Here is an 18603-nt window from a genome sequence, read left to right as displayed (position 1 = left end):
GGGTGCGGCTCCACCGATCAATCTCCCTTTCACACTCCCAAATGGTCCTCAGCCTTTCCACTTCCTCCTTAAGCTGAGCCACCAGGCTGAGCAGATCATTGACCTGGTCACAGCGCACGCAGGTACTGTCTTTGCTGTCCTCCTGCCAGAGTGACAGACATTCCATGCAGCCCGTCGCCTGGACGGCTGCATGTCTCTCTGTCAGGTCGATCCCTGGGGCACCCCACTTGTGACAGGTTGGCAGTTTGAACCCTCTGTGTGCGGCCTGTCAGACCGTTCCCCACCCACCGCACAGACCACTCGTCCAGACTGTAATGCACCAGTTTCTCTAGGAGGAGGCTATAGGAAACTGTATCAAAAGCCTTGGAGAAATCCAGGTAGACGATGTCCACTGCTCGCCCCACATCAACCGAGCAGGCTACTTTGTCATAGAAGGCAATCAGGTTTGTTAAGCATGATTTGCTGTTGGTGAGTCCATGCTGGTTTTTCCCAATCACATGCTTCATTTGACTTGCGATAGCCCCCGGGAGGATTCGATCCATAACTTTCCCAGGGACTGAAATAAGACTGATGGGCCTGTAATTTCCTCGATCCTCCTTTAAGCCCTTCTTGTAGATGGGGGTGACATGTGCCTTCTTCCAGTTTTCTGGGATGTCCCCCGATCTCCACAACTTCTCAAAGATTATGGAGAGTGGCCTCGCAATGACATCAGCCAGCCCTTTTAACACCCTCAGGTGGATAACAACACAGCGCATCGAATTGTAGGAGTCAAGCTCCTGTAATAGTTCACATACCAACTCTTCCTTCACTGACGGTGGGTCTGTGTTTGCATCAGCCTGGCCCAACAGCGCTGGTAAAGACAGAGTTGAAGAAAGTGTTGAGAACCTCCACCTTTTCAGCATTATTGGTTAATTAGCCAATAATTCCAGCATTAATTCACCTCTCCTGTTTAAGAGCAGGCCAATAATGTCCTTCTGTTTCTGCTTGGGTTTTATGTACCTGATGAACACTTTTTTGTAGTTTTTGACATCTCTGGCCAATTTCAATTCAAGCTGAGCTTTTGCTTTTCGAACGGCATCTCTGCATGAATCTTCTGGAGCCAGGCTGATCTCGCCTGTGCGCTGGTGCGAATATTCTCCTGGACTCCCCTACAGCAGTCTCTGATTTGATCTAAGAAACAGTTATCATTTCTTCCCTCTGTCACCTCCAAATGTGTTTCTTGTTGGTTCCTGCCATCAACTTTCAGCAGACTGGTACCTGGAAACATCAAGTCATTACCAGCGGGGTGGAAATCTTTCACATTCTCCTCCTGTCAATGACAAATTGCCATTTTTTTGTTTATTCCCCTCTCTGTGTCACTTGCCTCTGCTGTTTGCCCAAGGAATCTGCTGCAGTGAAAGTCTCCTATGACAGTCAGCTCATCCTGAGTCCGCTGACTTTCTGTTTTGCTGGAGCAAATAGTTTGTCCCTCCTTGCTGCTGAGACAAAGTAGTGCTTCTACAACAAAGTCCCCAAATGTCCACTGAGGGTATTGCTAGCTATTTTTCATTTGCTGCTTATCATCCACCCCAGCCTAGTACCATAAGTGGGCCTTGTCACCAGAAGTGAAGCCAAGGCCAGGCACGTAGCTTCACTTTTTTTGCACGTACCTGCAAAAAGCAGTGCTGCTGTCCTGCAATCAGTCACAAGAGACCTCCAAAAATTATTCACTCAGTCACCTAGAAAGCACAGGCTACTTCACTCACATACAAAACAACTCCAGCATCAGTCTTTATGTAGCAAGAGACAGGCAGACCAAATTTTAGAAGTGAGGAGCAGGGCAGCGTCTGGACTCCCCAGTACTAACTTGGACAGCAGTGCAAGTTTTCCTATGTGGAGGTCGGAAGAAGAAAGACAGAAAGGTTCACTTCTCACCATGGTTAGTTAGGATAAAGGCAAAGAGTTAGCTAAATCCAGGTGACCCACTTTGACTCGAGGCAATAATGAAGATTTTAAACAGCTGTGATAACTGAGTGCAGACTGCTTACTCCAAGATTTAGATCAAAGCAGTCAAAGCAGCCCAGTTAGCCTCTTTGGCTAAGTCTATACTTGAGGGAGAAGGAGCTCCTGGGTCCTGATTGCACTTTGGCCATGTGATACCACTTGTCAGGAGAAGATTTGGCTGTGCCCTGGCTGCGTATGGGTCTGGGCTTCCTGCCAAAGGTAAACCTGGGCAGGCAGGCAGGGAGGAGCCATGGTAAACCCCAGTTGGTCCCTTATTGAGGGGGACCAGAACCATGGGGTGACCAGCATGCTCATCTTGAAGCCAGAATGGCAGGGTACAGCATAAAGGGCTCCTGCTCCATGGTGCATGCTCAGAAAAAGAGATTGCTAGTTTGTATCAGGGCTTTATCATTCCTGTCTATTACACTGGGAGGCAGACAGCATTTTTGCTGTGGAATGTCTACCAAGAACAAAAGATCTCCAAAAAGATAAAGAGTTTTGGTCAACATTGTCATAGAAGACATTAGTCCTTGATTTTGTTCTCAGAAGCCCTGCTGTGAAAGCCTAGTCCCTTTCCCCATCCACATCCTGAGCTCTAGAAACAGTGCTGGTAAAAGCACAGTGAATGGATGAATCCAGCCACAACTAAAGCAGGGCAGCTGCCCCAGAGAGGAAGAATCTGGTCTGCCATATGGGGCGAGCTGGGCTACCACTGTTGGACTCAAGAGTCTTTGCACATCCAGAAACATGGAGAGAAGCAACCCTCATGAGTTGGGGCACACTAATACCTTTTTGCCACTGCCTGAGACACTTACATGGAGAAGAAGTTGGAGACTCTGTCTCTTTTGACAGTAAAGTGACTTTTTGGTCCAGGAGGCCAGTGTCTGCGTGGAGCCAAAATCAGATATCCCAGAAAGGTTCATCTGAACTTCTGCCTCGTAGACCCTATTTATTGTTTACAAAGAGAAAGGCAGGACCCATGACGAACCACAGGTAAAGCCCAAGTATTAAGGCCTTCTTTCTTTCAGTGCTATATAAAAAGATAAATCTTAACTAGACATTTAACAAAATTAAGGACCACAGGTCAGAATGCTGACAGAAGACAGATACATCCAACCCTGCAAGGCCTGATGAAATTCAGCCTACGGTGCTTAAGGGAGCAGCTGAAGGAATCTCTGAATCATTAGCAATTATCTATGAAAACTAGAAGGCAGGAGAGGTCCTGGAGGATAGGAACAGGGCAAAAATGCCCCCAGAAAATCCAAACCAAAACTTGTCTTGAAGGATAGGTTAAAGGACTGTGGACCAGTCAGCCTGACACTGAACTTGAGAGCTGGAACAAAGTACTAAGTCAACCATAGGTATGCACAGGATAAGATGATAAGGAACAGTGAATAGGGGCTTGTCAAGGAAAGATCTCATCAAACAGAATTTATTTCCTTCCTTGGCAGGGTAACGGGTCTAAAGGAGTACAGGCAAGGAGTAGATTTGATTTGCCTTTAATTTTATAAGGCTTTTGGTATACTCCCTGTGATGTTTTCAGAAGCAAGCTGAGAAAAGAAGGTCTAGACAGAATTACTATGAAGTGGATGAGTGACTGAAAATGAATTTTCAAGAGTTATAATCAGTGATTTCCTAACCACTTGGGAGAACATCTCTAGATGGTTCCCACAAGGGACTGTCCTGGGCCCAGTTCTATTCAATATTTTCATCAGTAAATTGCATAGTGGATTGCAAAGTACAGAGAATATTTGCAGATGGCATGGTTTAGAGACAGAGGACTCTGTTAGGATCAGGATTCAAAGTTATCTTGTCAAACCAGAAACATAGTCTGAAAACAATAAGGTGAAATGTGATACAGACAAGTGCAGAGGGACACAGAGAGGAAGAAAAAAAACACAAACACGTCGAAATTAGGGAATTTCTGACTAAGCGACAGTAGTGCAAAAAAGGATCAGAGGCTGGTGCAGGAATCAGCATAGTGATACTGCTGGAAGGGTGGGGGAATTACAGAGAACATTTTCACAAGCATTAAGAGGCGTGTACTGTGTAAGACATAGTGGGTAATGACTCCAGTCTGTCAGTACTGGTGAAGACAGATAGATGGCTCAAGGTCATTTTGAAGAAAGCATTTCAGGAATGATATCAAAACATCTTTGATGGCATGATGGGAAGAAGAGGACATTCTCAAGGCCTTTGGCGGTTCTCATTTCTGTGGTTCACGTACAGTTCCCCAGTTCCAGAAATGAAGGTTCAGTCTGATTTTAAATTCAGTCCCACCTCTCACAAGTTTACTGCATGTCACGTTCAACACACTGTGACTGCTTCCTTCACTGCAATAGATGAGACTGCTTTGTATAGCAGACAAGTCTTTTGAGTGGGAGTAAAAGCTGATGGAGAGATATAAATAAAAATTACTTTGATTTACATATATATATAAAAACTTAAAAATCAATTCATTGAAAAATGTTCCTATCTTAAAATCTGGGTTTTCTTTTAAATGCAAATGTTTCAGTTATGACAGTAATCTGCAGATAAGGGAGCTGCTAAGCAAAGGAGGTTTCTCAGTGCTATTCTGTCCTTTGTGGAAAAATTTGTTGACGTTTTACTGTAAAATCATGCAACAAGACAGAGTGGATCAGCTCAATGTACTTAGGAAGTAAACTTGTCCCCATGACAAAAGCCATTAAAGAGATAAGGTCTGCAAGGACTAACTCTTCCTAAACGTGAGCCAGTAATATTTAAATACTTAGCTGTATTGTTTGCATTAGAGACGAAATGGTTTAGACAGTTGATGAATGTCAAAATGTTCAAAGATCCCAATGCCTTCCAGTCAGTTTGGGCTTCCTTCACCTCTCATCTTTAATGAGCAACTCTGACCTAAGGTACTTTCTGCCATCCTATCTGAAGCAGAAGTTCAGATTTACTCAGTTGTCTCCTGATTTTACCTGCTGTCTTTTTATGTAACATAGATTTCCTAATAATAAGCATGCTGGTTAGGAGGGTCAGGGTGGCTGACAGTCTTGGTAACAGCAGATAGGTACTGAAATTAAAGCAACTGCTTCATCTACCAAGGAAGTTAGGCAGCATGCAAGGCAACCAACTTAGTAGGACCATGTCTCACCAAGAAAGGATGCAGGAGGAAGAATTCTTCAGCCTACTGCTATGACAACCAAAACCATCTCAAAACACCCTGGAACAGAAGACACAACACAGCAATGCCTGGGTGCACCTGGAGCAGCCCCTGACCGCAGACCACCAATCACCTGGCTGATGGCTTTATTCATGGGTACCAGCAAATACCAGGCTTATGCGGTGGAAGATTGTTGCTTCTGCTCCAGGCAATAGCAGGAATTTCCCATCTACAAAATTAACAAGTGCCTTCTCTCATTCTAGCAGCATATGGCTACTTGCAAGCTTTTCTACAAGCCTTCCTGGGGTTTTCTCCTCCAAAGTCCTTGAAAGCTTCCTGATAGTCTAGGGAAAAGAGATAGATGTGTTCACTAGCAATGAAGACACACTGTAAAATAAACTCCCATGTCATATTTAGCCCCATAAACACCCCTCTTCTGAAAATCCCTTCTCTCCCACAGGTAGATCAAGTGCCCTCCCCCTCAATGGCATCTTCCTGAGACTCACAGCCCCGGGTACCGTCTCTTGAGGACCAATGAACTCAAGGGCACAAAATCAGCAGAATTAGGCCCATGGCATCAGAGCCCTCACACACCATCCACAAATTCGGAGTGCACAAAAGGGGTAGAAAAAACACTCCTACCAAAGTGCACATTCAGTGATACTGGGAGGGACGCAGCACCAAGCTGAGCAGAGAGCATGGCCATGGGAGGTCCACGGACTGGGGCTTGTGCATCACTCAAGCTTCAGGGACTAGGATTTATCCAGAGGAAGCAGAGCTCAGTTATAAATAGCACTGGATACGGCTGGCCCTACTTTTGATTTGTTTTCTTCCTGCTGGGATTCGGATGCTCTGCTTTGTACAGTGTGTCACCAGGAATCTGCTTGCTTATTCCCCTCACAGCATTTCCCACTGTATTTATTAGGCTGGTATGTTAACAGCTGAGGAGAATTAGAATCTCACCTGTTTGTCCCATCAGTGGCCGTGTTCCCGTGTCAGACGCAGCATGCAGCTGAGCGATGGGTGCCAGAGGCCAGCAAAGCTCAGGGGCATTTAACCAAGTGGAATTCACAGCTCTTGGTTTCAATTCTGACTGTGCTCATTGAGCAAGATTTCCAATTTACAGACAAAATATGAAGTTCCCTGCTCCGTGTGCGGGGAAAGCAAATACACACGGCAGGCAGGCTCACATCCAAATCTCCAAGCAGTCTGATGCTGCTAAGTCAGAGACAGCATCTGCAATGTGCCTGACAGAAGGTTCCCATCATCACGGGACTGAGCGGGCTTGCAGCAGGGATGGGGAGAGATGGCCTCGGGGCCTGCCCAGCGCTGGAGGTCCCACGGAGCTGGGGCAGCTCACCATGGCACCAGGGGTGGGAGAAGGGTGGGAGCTGTGGCCAGTCCCGGCTTGATATATATCCGTACGACCTTGCTTGCACTGTCCCTGCCCAGCTTGCCTTTAGCTCTGCCCTTATCGCTCTCTCATCTCTGTTTCATCCTCTTCAGAGAAGCACTCCGTTGTTTCACAGGCTACATCAATGCCATTAAGACCCATCCAGTCCATACACTTTCACATTTCATAGGCCAGCAAAGAAATACATTTTTCCTTTGACATCCAACATAGTTTCCTGATTCCTATTAAATATTTAGTTAACTTTTGTGACTGCTATAAAGCAGCAGAACAGGATTCAAAGATCCAAGCAACCAAACAAACGCATTATAACTTCTATGCCCTTTTAAACCTCAGGGTAACATTTTCCAACATCCCAAGGGCTTCAGGGACTCTTAAATTTTATAAGTGAAGTTTTCTCCACAAATCAGTGGAGCACCAGTACAACTAGCAGGCAAAGAAAATTACTTATACTTTGCTTGCAGACACCAGAAAAGAAATAAACAACCTGAAACAAACATAAGATGGTTTGGATCTTAAGTAAAAGGAAGAGGAGTGAGAAGAACAATGCACTAGAGGAGAATCTATTTAGCAAGCAGCAGTGAGAGCAGAAGGCAGAAAGTAAGTTCAGCATCTGTATGAAGTACAGAGAGAAAAGCAGCATCAAAGCAGGAAAAGCTGCTTTTCAAACACACGTTACATGATCTGCAAGGGACGCTTTTCAAGAGATTTCTAACCCACAAGAATCCATACCTAAGGCACAGTTTAAAAATAACCTGCTACAGAAACCGAATCTCCAGAAGGTACCGTCTGATACCATCTCAAAAAATACATCGAAGGTAAAAGATCAGGGATTTTGTTCATTATGGTCAAAGATACTTAGGAAGAAGCATTTGGGCACTTACCTTGCCTAACCTTAAAGTGGCCCAAAAAGCGTCCAAGAGGTTTTGAACAAGGTACAAACACCCTGTAAAAGATTTCATCCCGCATTTCTGCCACAGCCATGTCTTGCACTTTCTGCCACCTCCACCAGGCTTAAATAAGTCCAAAGCTTCTGGATGAATTTCTGTGGCTCAGCAGAGCCTCTCCCAAAAAACGGTGAAACTTGACGGTGTGAGAGACAGGATTTCCTCCAGCAGGGCTGTGACTCTGCAGCGAGCTCTCCCAGAGACTAAGGACAACCAGAAAGCTGCTGATCTTGACCCTGTTTTCTACAGCAAGCATATGGCAGCCCTTCCCAAGCACCGCCCTTCCTCCCCACGCTTCTCTCCAGATGACAAGGGAGCAAACACATGACAGATGTTTGTTGGCCACTAAATGCCTCACGGTGCTACAATGACAGGTCCTCAACAGACCGGCACAACTGCCGCTGCAGCAGCCTGTTACTGAACGCAGAGTTCAGTGTAAGGAGCAGGACTGCAGCTAAGAACTGCTCCCCCAAGGAAGCTTCTGACAGACTGAGGTCCGTGGACTCCAAATGCACCTCGCTGGCCCATGGATGCTCCTCCCACTCCCCTGTACTTCTGTGCATGCACTGAATGTCTGAAGTGGTCTCTCTGGTGAGAATACAGTGGCCTCCTTTGTTCCTGGGACATCAGAGGTTAACTAGACTTTTTGCCCAGTTTGCACTGAGACAGGTATGCAAAGCAGGGTTGGTAGCACGAAAAAAGTAGTAGCAGAAAGCCGGGTCTGGAGACAAAGTCCTCTGTACTAGATTGCACTGATCTAGTATGAGAGATGCAGTTTGCTTGCATTACTCTAGAGGTTTTGTGCTAAATGATCCTCACCATCAGATTTCCGCTCTACTATATCTTCAGGCTACATTCTCCCACTTGCCAGCTCACATCTTGATGTTCCTCATCCTATCTCTGGTTCAGCTTCCTTGGTTTCAGGTCTCTGTTGCTCTCCTCCTCCAGATTTCTGTTTCTCCTCTGGAGTTATCCCCTGACAGTATCCTAACAGAGTTGAATGAGTTTTTTTCATTGAACTACCCCCAGCAAACACCGATTTTGTGCTCCTTAGCAGTGAAGGGAACAGGAAGGGCGTTGAGCCTTTTCTAAGATGGCTGATCTTTATTCTGACCTTGATAGCAACCTTCTGTCTTTTCTTTTTCTTTTATTTCCTTTGCATCAAACTCCATGTTTGCCTGAAGCCAAAGGAACAAAATATTATGTGAAGCAGTAACATCTCAGAGGCAAGGCAAGCTGCAGAATCTGTTTGTCTGACTGCAGATGACAGATTTAGGAGACTGCCCGTCATCAGAAATGAAACAATGTGCTGGTGTGACAGTGGATTATGAACCAAATGCTTTTTCTTCTCATAAGTGCAGTGAATACAATCAGCTTTCTTGAGAGGCCTTTTTTTGTGAAGCTGTGCCCAGCAGCATTGAGTGGGGTGGAGAACAGCAGGTCATGCTGACTTTAAAGAGATTGTGTAACCGAACTCATTTACTTCCATCATCAAAACAAGACCTTAGTGAGTCTGGGGTGGCTTCATGAACTGCTAAGATTCAGTGTAGACTTATTTAAGGACTTAAATTAAAACACAGAAAGTAGAGATGGAGAACAGATCACACAATTACGGGGCAGACTCCAGCGAGTAAGTCTCAGATGTGTTTTATCTGGTTTACATTTGAAATGGGACTTTCACAAGTTCTGGTGGGAAATTATTCTGCTAGCTGACACTCCCTCTAATTTCCTTTGGCAGACTATATAGTCTGCCAAACTAATAGTTTGCAGATTATTATTGTCCTGTCTTGTCCTTTTTGTCCTAATGACAAGCATCACATTTAACCTGAATGGCATTGGGTGAAGAATTATCAAGCAGTGGCCAGCCCTTTCTCCTCCCATGCATGAACAAAAAGCAGAAAATAACTCTTTCAGGATGCCATCTGAAGCTCCATGGTATCAGCTCCTCAGGGAGCCCAGATCAGCTTCAGTAAATCTACAATGAATCAAGTTGCTTTTCTAACTAGTGATCTCTCCATAGCAATTCCAAACCACGTTGTGCACGTGGGCAAGCCTGCCACAGCTGAGATTTGCTCTAAACACAGCCAAAAGTAATGTTACCTTTGCAGATCTTAGGGTCAACACTCTGCAATGGGAATTTAGTCAGTAATTCCGACGATGAGCAAGTAAAAAAAAAAAATCTTTCCAAAAAAATTATTTCTCTGCAGCAGTATTGGCTCGGTACTAGTCCCACCAACAAGCAGAAACAATGCCCTTTTTGTTTGATGTGAAAGTGAACTAGAAGCATACAGTGAAAACAAATCTGTTGAATAAGATGTGTTTTAGGAGGGAGACTGAACAGCAGAAACAAATGTTGACACGGCAGACAGTTTCAGTTATCAATGCCTGTCTCTGAACTCTCCAGCTTCCAAATACTTCAAGCCTAAAATATTTAGTATATCCCGGTGATGAAAGGTAACAAAGTCTTGTTCAACATATTCATCAATGACCTGTGGAGTGGCCTGTGCCAGTACAGGCTGCGAAGTAGCTTTTGCCGGTGAGAGGTGGGGGAGAGCATCTGTCATTCATCTCAATGGCCAGTCTTGCCCAAACCACAACAATCAACAACCTGGATGAGGGGACAGAGTGTACCCTCAGCAAGTTTGCTGATGACACAAAACTGGGAGGGGTGGCTGACACACCAGAAGGCTGTGCTGCCATACAGAGAGACTTGGACAGGCTGGAGAGTTGGGCAAAGGAACCTGATGAAATTCAACAAGGGCAAGTGCAGGGTCCTGCACCTGGGGAGGAATAACCCCATGCATCAGGTTAGGGGTTGACCTGCTGGAGAGCAGCTCTGCAGAGAGGGACCTGGAAGTCCTGGTGGGCAAGTTGACCATGAGCCAGCAATGTGCCCTTGTGGCCAAGAAGACCAATGGTCTCCTGGGGTGCATTAAAAAGAGCATGGCCAGCAGGTCAAGGGAGGTCATCCTCCCCCTCTCCTCTGCCCTGGTGAGGCCGCATCTGGTGTACTGTGTCCAGTTCTGGGCTCCTCGCTTAAAGAAAGACAGGGAACTGCTGGAGAGAGTTCAGTGGAGCGCTACAAAGATGATCAAGGGAATGGAGCACCTCTCTAATGAGGAAAGGCTGAGACCTGGGTCTGTTTAGCCTGGAGAAGGGAACACTGAGAGGGGATCTCATCAATGCTTATCAATATCTAAAGGGCGGGTGTCAAGAGGATGGGGCCAGGCTTTTTTCAGTGGTGCCCAGCAACAGGACAAGGGGCAACGGGCACAAACTGGAACACAGGAGGTTCCAGCTCAACATGAGGAACAACTCTTTACTCTGAGGGTGACAGAGCCCTGGCACAGGCTGCCCAGAGAGGTGGTGGAGTCTCCTTCTCTGGAGATATTCAAAACCCGCCTGGACGCATTGCTGTCCAGCCTGCTTTAGGTGACCCTGCTCTGGCAGGGTGTTGGACTAGATGATCTCCAAAGGTCCCTTCCAACCCTACCATTCTGTGATTCTGTAAGAAAAAAAGCACTCCTCTCAGCTGTAAATAAACCCTAATAATCATCTTTTTAAAAAAGAAAGGAGAAAGTAAGAAGATAGCTCAAAGGCTGGCAAATGGAGCAAATGTTGAAAGCCCCTTCTTCTCCCCAGAGGAGACTGCTCTCAGGGGCTCTGGGTGCCAAAGAGTAGTCAAGTTGTCCCACTTTGGCCACCCACATTAACATCCAGAGCCAAGCCCTTGGATTGAGCCATTGGCTCAGATACTGTCCAGGGACTTGCTTTCTATGAGTACTCAGTGCTAGAGATGATGGGAGTGTGAGGATTTTGCTGACTATTTGGAGCATTATTTTGATTAAAGTGGGGTTTAGCTTAATCACACATAGGCTTTTGCCCAGCAGAACATGACAAGTTTGACACAGCGTCCCAGGAGCTGACTGTTTTTAAGCTGGTGTTCGCAGCCAAAGTCAGAGGCCTGAATTCACTGACCTGGGAGGCCATTTCTAGGTCTATGTTCTTGTAAGACCTAAGGTTTCAGTGGTGTATTAGCCACATTGTACTGCATGCATATACATTCACATGTCTATGTATGTTTATTCCTTTCTGGCTTTGGATCTTAATTCATAGTAAGGAATTAGAAATGTGTAATTTAAAACAATCCAGAATTTTACATTTTTTACAGTATAGTAGCACTTAATATGTGGAAGACAATTAGCAAATCTATAAGGAGCCATTGCTATTCTCTTTGAAAATACAGGGAGCAGTATCAGGCAGATAAACTGATTCTTAGGCAACAGAAATAGAAAATTTATATTAGTCTATTTTGCTTTTAATAATGGGCTGTGTTACATCCGTTTTGTTTTATGCAAACTTACTGAGGTATTACTAAGTCACTGAAGATGAATTGGCACAAGAAAAGAGCTGTCAGCCTGCTTTACTCACTTCCCATTTTGCTTCCATTGTGAAAGGGCTGCATTGTTTCAAAAGGAAGGAGCCAGGCAGTCCACAGAACAAAGGCTCCTAATTGTTCAGGAGAACTTTGTTATTTTTCTAATTGGTCTTCAAAGTCATGGGCTTGCAGTCTCTACAAAAGTGAGGACTGCACAGGGTGGTCTAGACGAAGACCAGGCTTCAGACTAGTTTCGGTGTTGGTAGGGGAGAATAGAGCATCTTTGAAGTAAATATTAGAAACAAGGCATCACTTTCTAGAATCATTTAATGGTGAATGGGGAATAACAATCCAATATCTCAACCTAACAGATATTCCTTCATGTCACTTTTTCTCCTATCAAATGGAGAGAAAACCTTTTCTAAACCTTTTGGCTCATATTGACAAATGCCTACTGTTCAGACCTTTCCAAAAGAGGTACAAGCTCTTCTCCTGATTGCTGTGCAATCACCTTCTTACTACCTTTGCTTACTAGTTTTGTAGCAAGTCAAAAGCTATAGTTTATTGCAAAAGAAAACTAAGAATAATGATTTTCAGCACTGAACCTTTGGAAACAAACAAGAAGGAACTAGACTCTGCTCATGCCTACGTCTATCCATACCCGTGGATTAGTTTCTCTCCTTTTCAGAGCTGTCTCCGGAGAGTGCCTAATGACATTTTTCACCTCTGAGCCACATTGCTGCCAAGTGGTACACATAAACCTACCTCTAAAAACCCTATACAGGGTGCTTCTACTGCTGAACGTACTTGCTTCTGGTCTGTAGGGATGAGGCCACTAATAATAACCCTGAAGCATACTCTGCCCTTCCCAATATCACCTGGGGCACAAATGATGTGGGATCCTGGCATCTGTAGTGTGCAGTAACAACTGTTGACCTCCTGTAGAATGCCACAGCAAGGCAATGAAAAGCTGCACATAGGGCTTACTAAAAAAGCCTGACAAAACAGCTTTTTTACTGGAAGCCTAAATGGCAATGGGAGAAGCTTGGAGTTCTCTGCATGTGTGTGTGTGTGCGTGTGTGGCCGACACATTTTATTATGATAACAACCCATGTCTGGGCTGCCACGTTAACCTGTTAGAAGAGCTAAAAATGTTTGCTAGAGGAAAAGCTTTGGACAGACAAGCAGCAAATATAAAATTCAGGTCTTCTCTGAAATGTTACATTTGCATAACCTCTCTGTTTATAGCAAGCACCAGTCTTGCTCTTGGCATATTCCACATTCATCTGCAGTCCCATCAGGTTCCCTTGATTTCTTGGACTTTCATTGGAAGCTGCAATAACAAGGAGCCATGGCTGTGGGACAATCCATGCATGGCATGTCCAAAAGTACAAGGAACATTGACAGTGTGCCTAGAGGTATGACTGCATTAGGCAGCCCAAATCAAGTGACAGCAATAGTTAATGACAGCAACATCTGTAGCCCAGGCTAGCAAACGAAATACAGACCCCTGCATCTCAACAGGTTCCTACAGACCATGTTGAAATATGTGCTGACACATTTTTACTGCTATAAACAAGGTCAGAAGCGCATATGCCTTCCATTGCTCCAATCTTAACTCAGATTACACTGTAGACATAACTATAAAGTCAGCTGGATGTAGCAACACAGTCACCCAAGACCTTCACAACATCATCCATCTGGTGACTCTTTGTGACAGATGCCAGAGTGGCATTACTTTAAGAGCATTACCTGCACATCACAATTCACTAGAATACTTCAAGGTCAACTACAAAGTACTGTGTCTCGAATCCCAGTGGCAGCCAATTCCACAGGCAGCTGCCCCTTGGTTTATTGTGACTAACAGAGCTCTCTTTTAGGGCTGATATATGCATTTTACACACTGCTCATCGCTTGCTGCCCTGGGATTTTGTACTTGGAACATAAATAGCATTGCATGCTGGTATATACAGAGGAGATTAGTTCCTCCCCAAAGAGAAGTAATTTACAATAATGAAAACTAAGGAGAAATAATTGTTTATAGAAAACTTTCGCTGACATTTTTAGTTTCTGTTGAGGACCAAGGATTCATGCAATTGCTTTGCTTTTCTGCATATTTCAAAATTAGCTTGAAACACAGCTCAATAATCAATCACTAACACATGTATTAAACCAACACCTTTCCCATTACAGCACCTTTCTGCATATTTCAAAATTAGCTTGAAATACAGCTTACTAATCAATCACTAATGCATGTATTAAACCAAAACCTTTCCCCATACAGCACTTTTCCTCCTGTGCCCAAACTCAGACAAATTAAAAGCCCAGTTAGAGGAAAGGAAAAGCACCCTTACCTGCCACACTGGCTCCGTGTGCTTTCCTGACTTAGCACTACTCTTGTAGCTGGGCTGGGATGTTGCCTTCTTCAGGTTGTAGATGGCCACATTGCCGTCATAGAAGCCCACTGCCATGAGGTAGGGGTGGTCGTTATGGAAGTCCAGGCACATGATGCCACTCTCACTGCTGAAGACGTACTCTGGGAAGGAGGGGTTCTTCATGGTATAGAGCACGAGCATGCCCTGGCCCTGCTTCATGAAGTCATCTAAACAAGGAGGAGCTTTGCTGTTACATCAGTTTCCAAGATCCTCTAGTACTGAGACGTACAATCTGACAGCACTCACCTATGCCTAAAACAAACCTGAATGTAAAGTCATGTTTGGGAAGAACATCAGTCACAGGAACAAATGGTCATATTGGCATGCCTACATGTGAGCATCCTTTCCTCCATTGATATGTCATTCCCAGGACATGGGGACAATGTGTTTATGCAGCAAGACTACTGTTTTGGCAGTTTTTTTCTAGGACAGAGGCTTGAGAAGCATGGAGGAAAAAAGAATCTTGTGAACAGTTCTTTCTTTGGGCTAGGATTTCACTAACATTGCAGACATGCAGGCTGAACCAAGGATAGAGGCATTTCAATTTCTGTATTGGCAATATTTGATATTTCAGCCTCTACAGCTTCTTTAAAGAAAAGCATTTCATTGAAGTATCTGTAAAGCATCATATCTACGGCCATTATACGTAACTGTACAATGCAGAAGTCACTACAGCTTTATTTTCTGCTTATGTCCAACATCTCCTCCTTGCTGGGCATAGAAGCTCCTTTTTTGCCAAGACTTTCCATTTTCTTTTCTATTTACTTTCACCTTTCCTTTGTGCTGCCTGAAATTAGCTCTCCCTATTCTCAATAGGACCACCTTTTGTGGGTTTTTTATCATGTCCTGACTGTCTCTGCAATTCTATGGCTTTTTGCTCATCTGAAAAACAATTTCCAAATTCTTTCAAAGGGAAAGAAAGCTGTTGATGTAGATAAGCTCTCCAGAAGCTAAGAACGAGCTTTCCTAAACTATGAAAACAATGGTGTCTCTCAGAGTATCCTAGCCATCTCTCCAAGTACTTTTTCTTACCGTCTAATTCCCTCTGGCACACAGTATATGGGAAACAAATTTACTGCTTTCTGTGCTTCAAATACCCACTATATGTCCTATATCCAGAATAGTCATCTCCTTTTGAAAGTGCTTCTTACCTTTCCTAACATTTTGACCAGCCTCCAGGATAAGGGTTTGGTAAATGTGTACCCCAGTGATAACACTAACTTCAGAGAACCCTCCCCGGTGGCAAGCTGATCCCAAAGCACCATGCAGGTTACAGACATTGCTTACCTCAAATTTATCAGGGTCACATAAAGAACATTCAAAGAACCAGTAAAGGAAATCACACATCAACAAAACTATTACTGCTGCTTTGTATTTGGATTGTGGAAACATTCTGCTCTCACTGTCTCTCTGTACATTGGGGCCAGACAGGGGAAATGGCTTCCTTATTTTGCAGAAAGGTGAGATTCCAATACTGGCATTACTTTAAACATATCTGAACCCAAATAATATTTTTAACTTTTTTTTTTTTTTTTGGAAGAGGGGGAAGTTTATTCCTAGAATTCTAGCTGAAGAGGAAATGACATCAGAGATTTGCCCTGTTACTTGAATTCACAGAATTGTCTTTGTTTTTAGCTAAGTAACATCATTGAACTGGTATTAAGTTGAGGTCCAGCCATGATAAGGATGAATTTTGCTCTCCTCAGGAGCAAAAACACTTGGGAAGGCTGTGGAAATGACCTGCCAGGAGTGACTCATAGCAGAATGGACTATGAAGTCAAATCGGTTAGACAGCCTTTGAATTCAACTGTTTCATGCTCTTATTTCTCCTGGAGTGTGCTGACCAGCCAGGCGCATTTCCAAAAGGTCTGTGGTGCACATTCATTTTCTATCTGTTGGCAATGTGCTGAGGGGCCTCAAACAGCTGTTCCCCATGCTCTCTGCACAGACAGCAGAGGAGACGTCTCTTCAGAGGATGATTCAGCCACCAAAGATCTGAACTGGGTTTTGGAGGTGCATTGCTCTCTGCTGATCGGGCAGTATCATAGGCCACCACCTTCCACAATTAGAGATGATGGAGCAGACCTTTATTGTCTAAAATAACTCAGCTTCAGTAAATCCACCTGGAGGTTAGCCTGGTCAGGAAAAAGCAAGGTCTTGGGCAGAAGTTCTGGCAGGGACAAACACGGGATTCAGTTTTCAGATTAAGACACTCAAATGCAGATCTATGTGTGGCTGGCTGGCTGTGCACTCAGAGTCCAAGCTTCTGCTATTATCAGTAGAGGTTACAGAATCACAGAATCACAGAATGGTAAGTAAGGGTTGGAAGGGACATTTGGAGATCATCTAGTCCAACCCCCCTGACAAAGCAGGTTGACCTAGAGCAGGCTGGACAGGATCATTCTATGATTCTCTGATTCTACATCCAGGTAGGTTTTGAAAATCTCCAGAGAAGGAGACTCCAAAGCACCTCTGGGCAGCCTGTTCCAGTGCTCCATCACCCTGAAAGTAAAGAAGTTTTTCCTCATGTTGAGATGGAATTTTCTGTGTTCCAGTTTGTGCCCGTTACCCCTTGTCCTGTCTCCGGACACCACTGACAAGAGTCTGGCTCCATCCTCTTGAGACCCGCCCTTTAGATATTCATAAGCATTGATGAGATCCCCTCTCAGTCTTCTCTTCTCCAGGCTAAACAGACCCAGGTGTCTCAGCCTTTCCTTATAAGAGAGGTGCTCCATTCCCTTAATCTTCATAGCCCTCCGCTGGACTCTCTCCAGTAGTTCCCTGCCTAATCAATCAATCCACTTCACTGAGCGTAGAAAACTGACCTTAAAGAAGATCCCTATATTTGGTCTGCTGATTTACTCTCTGGGCTCCATTGACTGCAATGGCCAGCCCTCTACTGACTGTCAAGCCCATCTTAATCCAAGAGATGAATCCTACTCATTGTCTCCTTCATGCTATGAAATACACGGATGTGGGTTAAATCACAGATGTGTGAATACTGCATGTAGGCCTGGATAATATGATAGCTAAAGTACAGCCTGTTTCTGATGAAATGCAAAGTGAGGAGAATAATCCACAATTAACACCGAAGCATGGCCCATAAATCCCAGTAAAACAATAACCTTCTAAGAGTGGGCATATAAATCCATTTCAATGAAGGGTAAATTCTCACCCAGAGTACTAAACTGTGACTTTCTAACATGTTCTTTAATAAATGAAAAAAAAAAAGGGGCTTATTTCATTAGCGATATTCAATGCCCCAGTATGGTAGGGACAGCACATACCCATAGCAGCATATCTGCAGTGTAGCTTTGAAGCATGGCCTTTTCAAGAGAAAGGTTTGGTTTTTTCAGTAAAAAACTAGCAGAGCACAGCAGTGTGCCCCAAATCCTGTGTAGCTGGTCTCTCAGGATGCAGGTAGCTCACTGAAACTGTGTTAGAAGACCACAAGCACACAGCAAAGCAGAGGGTGCAGACCCAAGAGCTGACAACAGCTGCACCACTGCTGGAGGCAAAAGCAGCAGCTTCAGATCTGAGACATCTGCTCCGCACCGCATGGACATACCAGCATGCACTGGAAGAGCAGAGAATATCTGCCCCACGCAGACCCACAAAGTGCAAGCTGGCTCTTTTCCTGAGATACAAGGCCTGGAGATATTAGAGATATCAGACAGTTATTCTGACAATCAGTGCCAGCAGGAGTTGTTCTTCTACTTTACAGAGGACACAAGGCAGCACAGCAAGAAGAGGAAAGTGAATGGGTTCTTGCTGTAATGAGGAACAGGTGCATGTCATGAGGATCCTCATCGTTGACCTGAGGCGGAGGTTAAATTTCAGACCTGACACATAACAAGTGTATGTGCGAAGACAAGGTTTGCTAATGAAAGATGCAGATAGCGTGATTACTGGTCTCAACCTAGAGAACTGAGCTTGTAAGCATCACATGCAAACAGAAACAGGTTTCAACCACCTATTACCACTGTCTAAAAAATTCAGCTGCATTTGCATTTAAAGCTGGGCAGATTCAACCCAAACCCTTTTCAGAAAAATACCAATTTAGTAGTAGCAAAGTACCTCAGAATATCATTGTGGTATCACCAAATAGTTCATGCAAAACAAAAATCTGTAAAGCATGTAAATCTTTCATTCTGATGCTTACTTAGTGTCTGTTTTAACAGATTTTCATTTATATTCTTACTTTGCTGAGTTTAAAAGAATCAGCAAATGTTCAATATCAGATCAAAATATTTTGTTTGCTGGACAGATTTTTTTTTTTATTATTTTATTTGCATCTTTCCCTTTTCGTTCACCAA

The 18603-nt window shown here is 44.3% G+C and overlaps 1 protein-coding gene across 2 annotated transcripts in view; it reads right to left on the bottom strand.

The window, feature by feature from the left end:
* DNAI1 (dynein axonemal intermediate chain 1) overlaps positions 1–18603 on the bottom strand; it is a 161139-nt gene that overhangs the window by 72451 nt on the left and 70085 nt on the right. For both annotated transcript variants that reach the window (XM_074570570.1, XM_074570571.1), the window contains one exon: positions 14207–14454. In XM_074570570.1, coding sequence (XP_074426671.1) covers positions 14207–14454 — 248 coding nt within the window. The remainder of the gene's footprint in view (positions 1–14206; positions 14455–18603) is intronic.

This window comes from Larus michahellis, chromosome Z, assembly GCF_964199755.1.
Source record: "Larus michahellis chromosome Z, bLarMic1.1, whole genome shotgun sequence".
Taxonomy (NCBI): domain Eukaryota; kingdom Metazoa; phylum Chordata; class Aves; order Charadriiformes; family Laridae; genus Larus; species Larus michahellis.
This window is presented reverse-complemented; position numbering and strand designations above follow the sequence as displayed.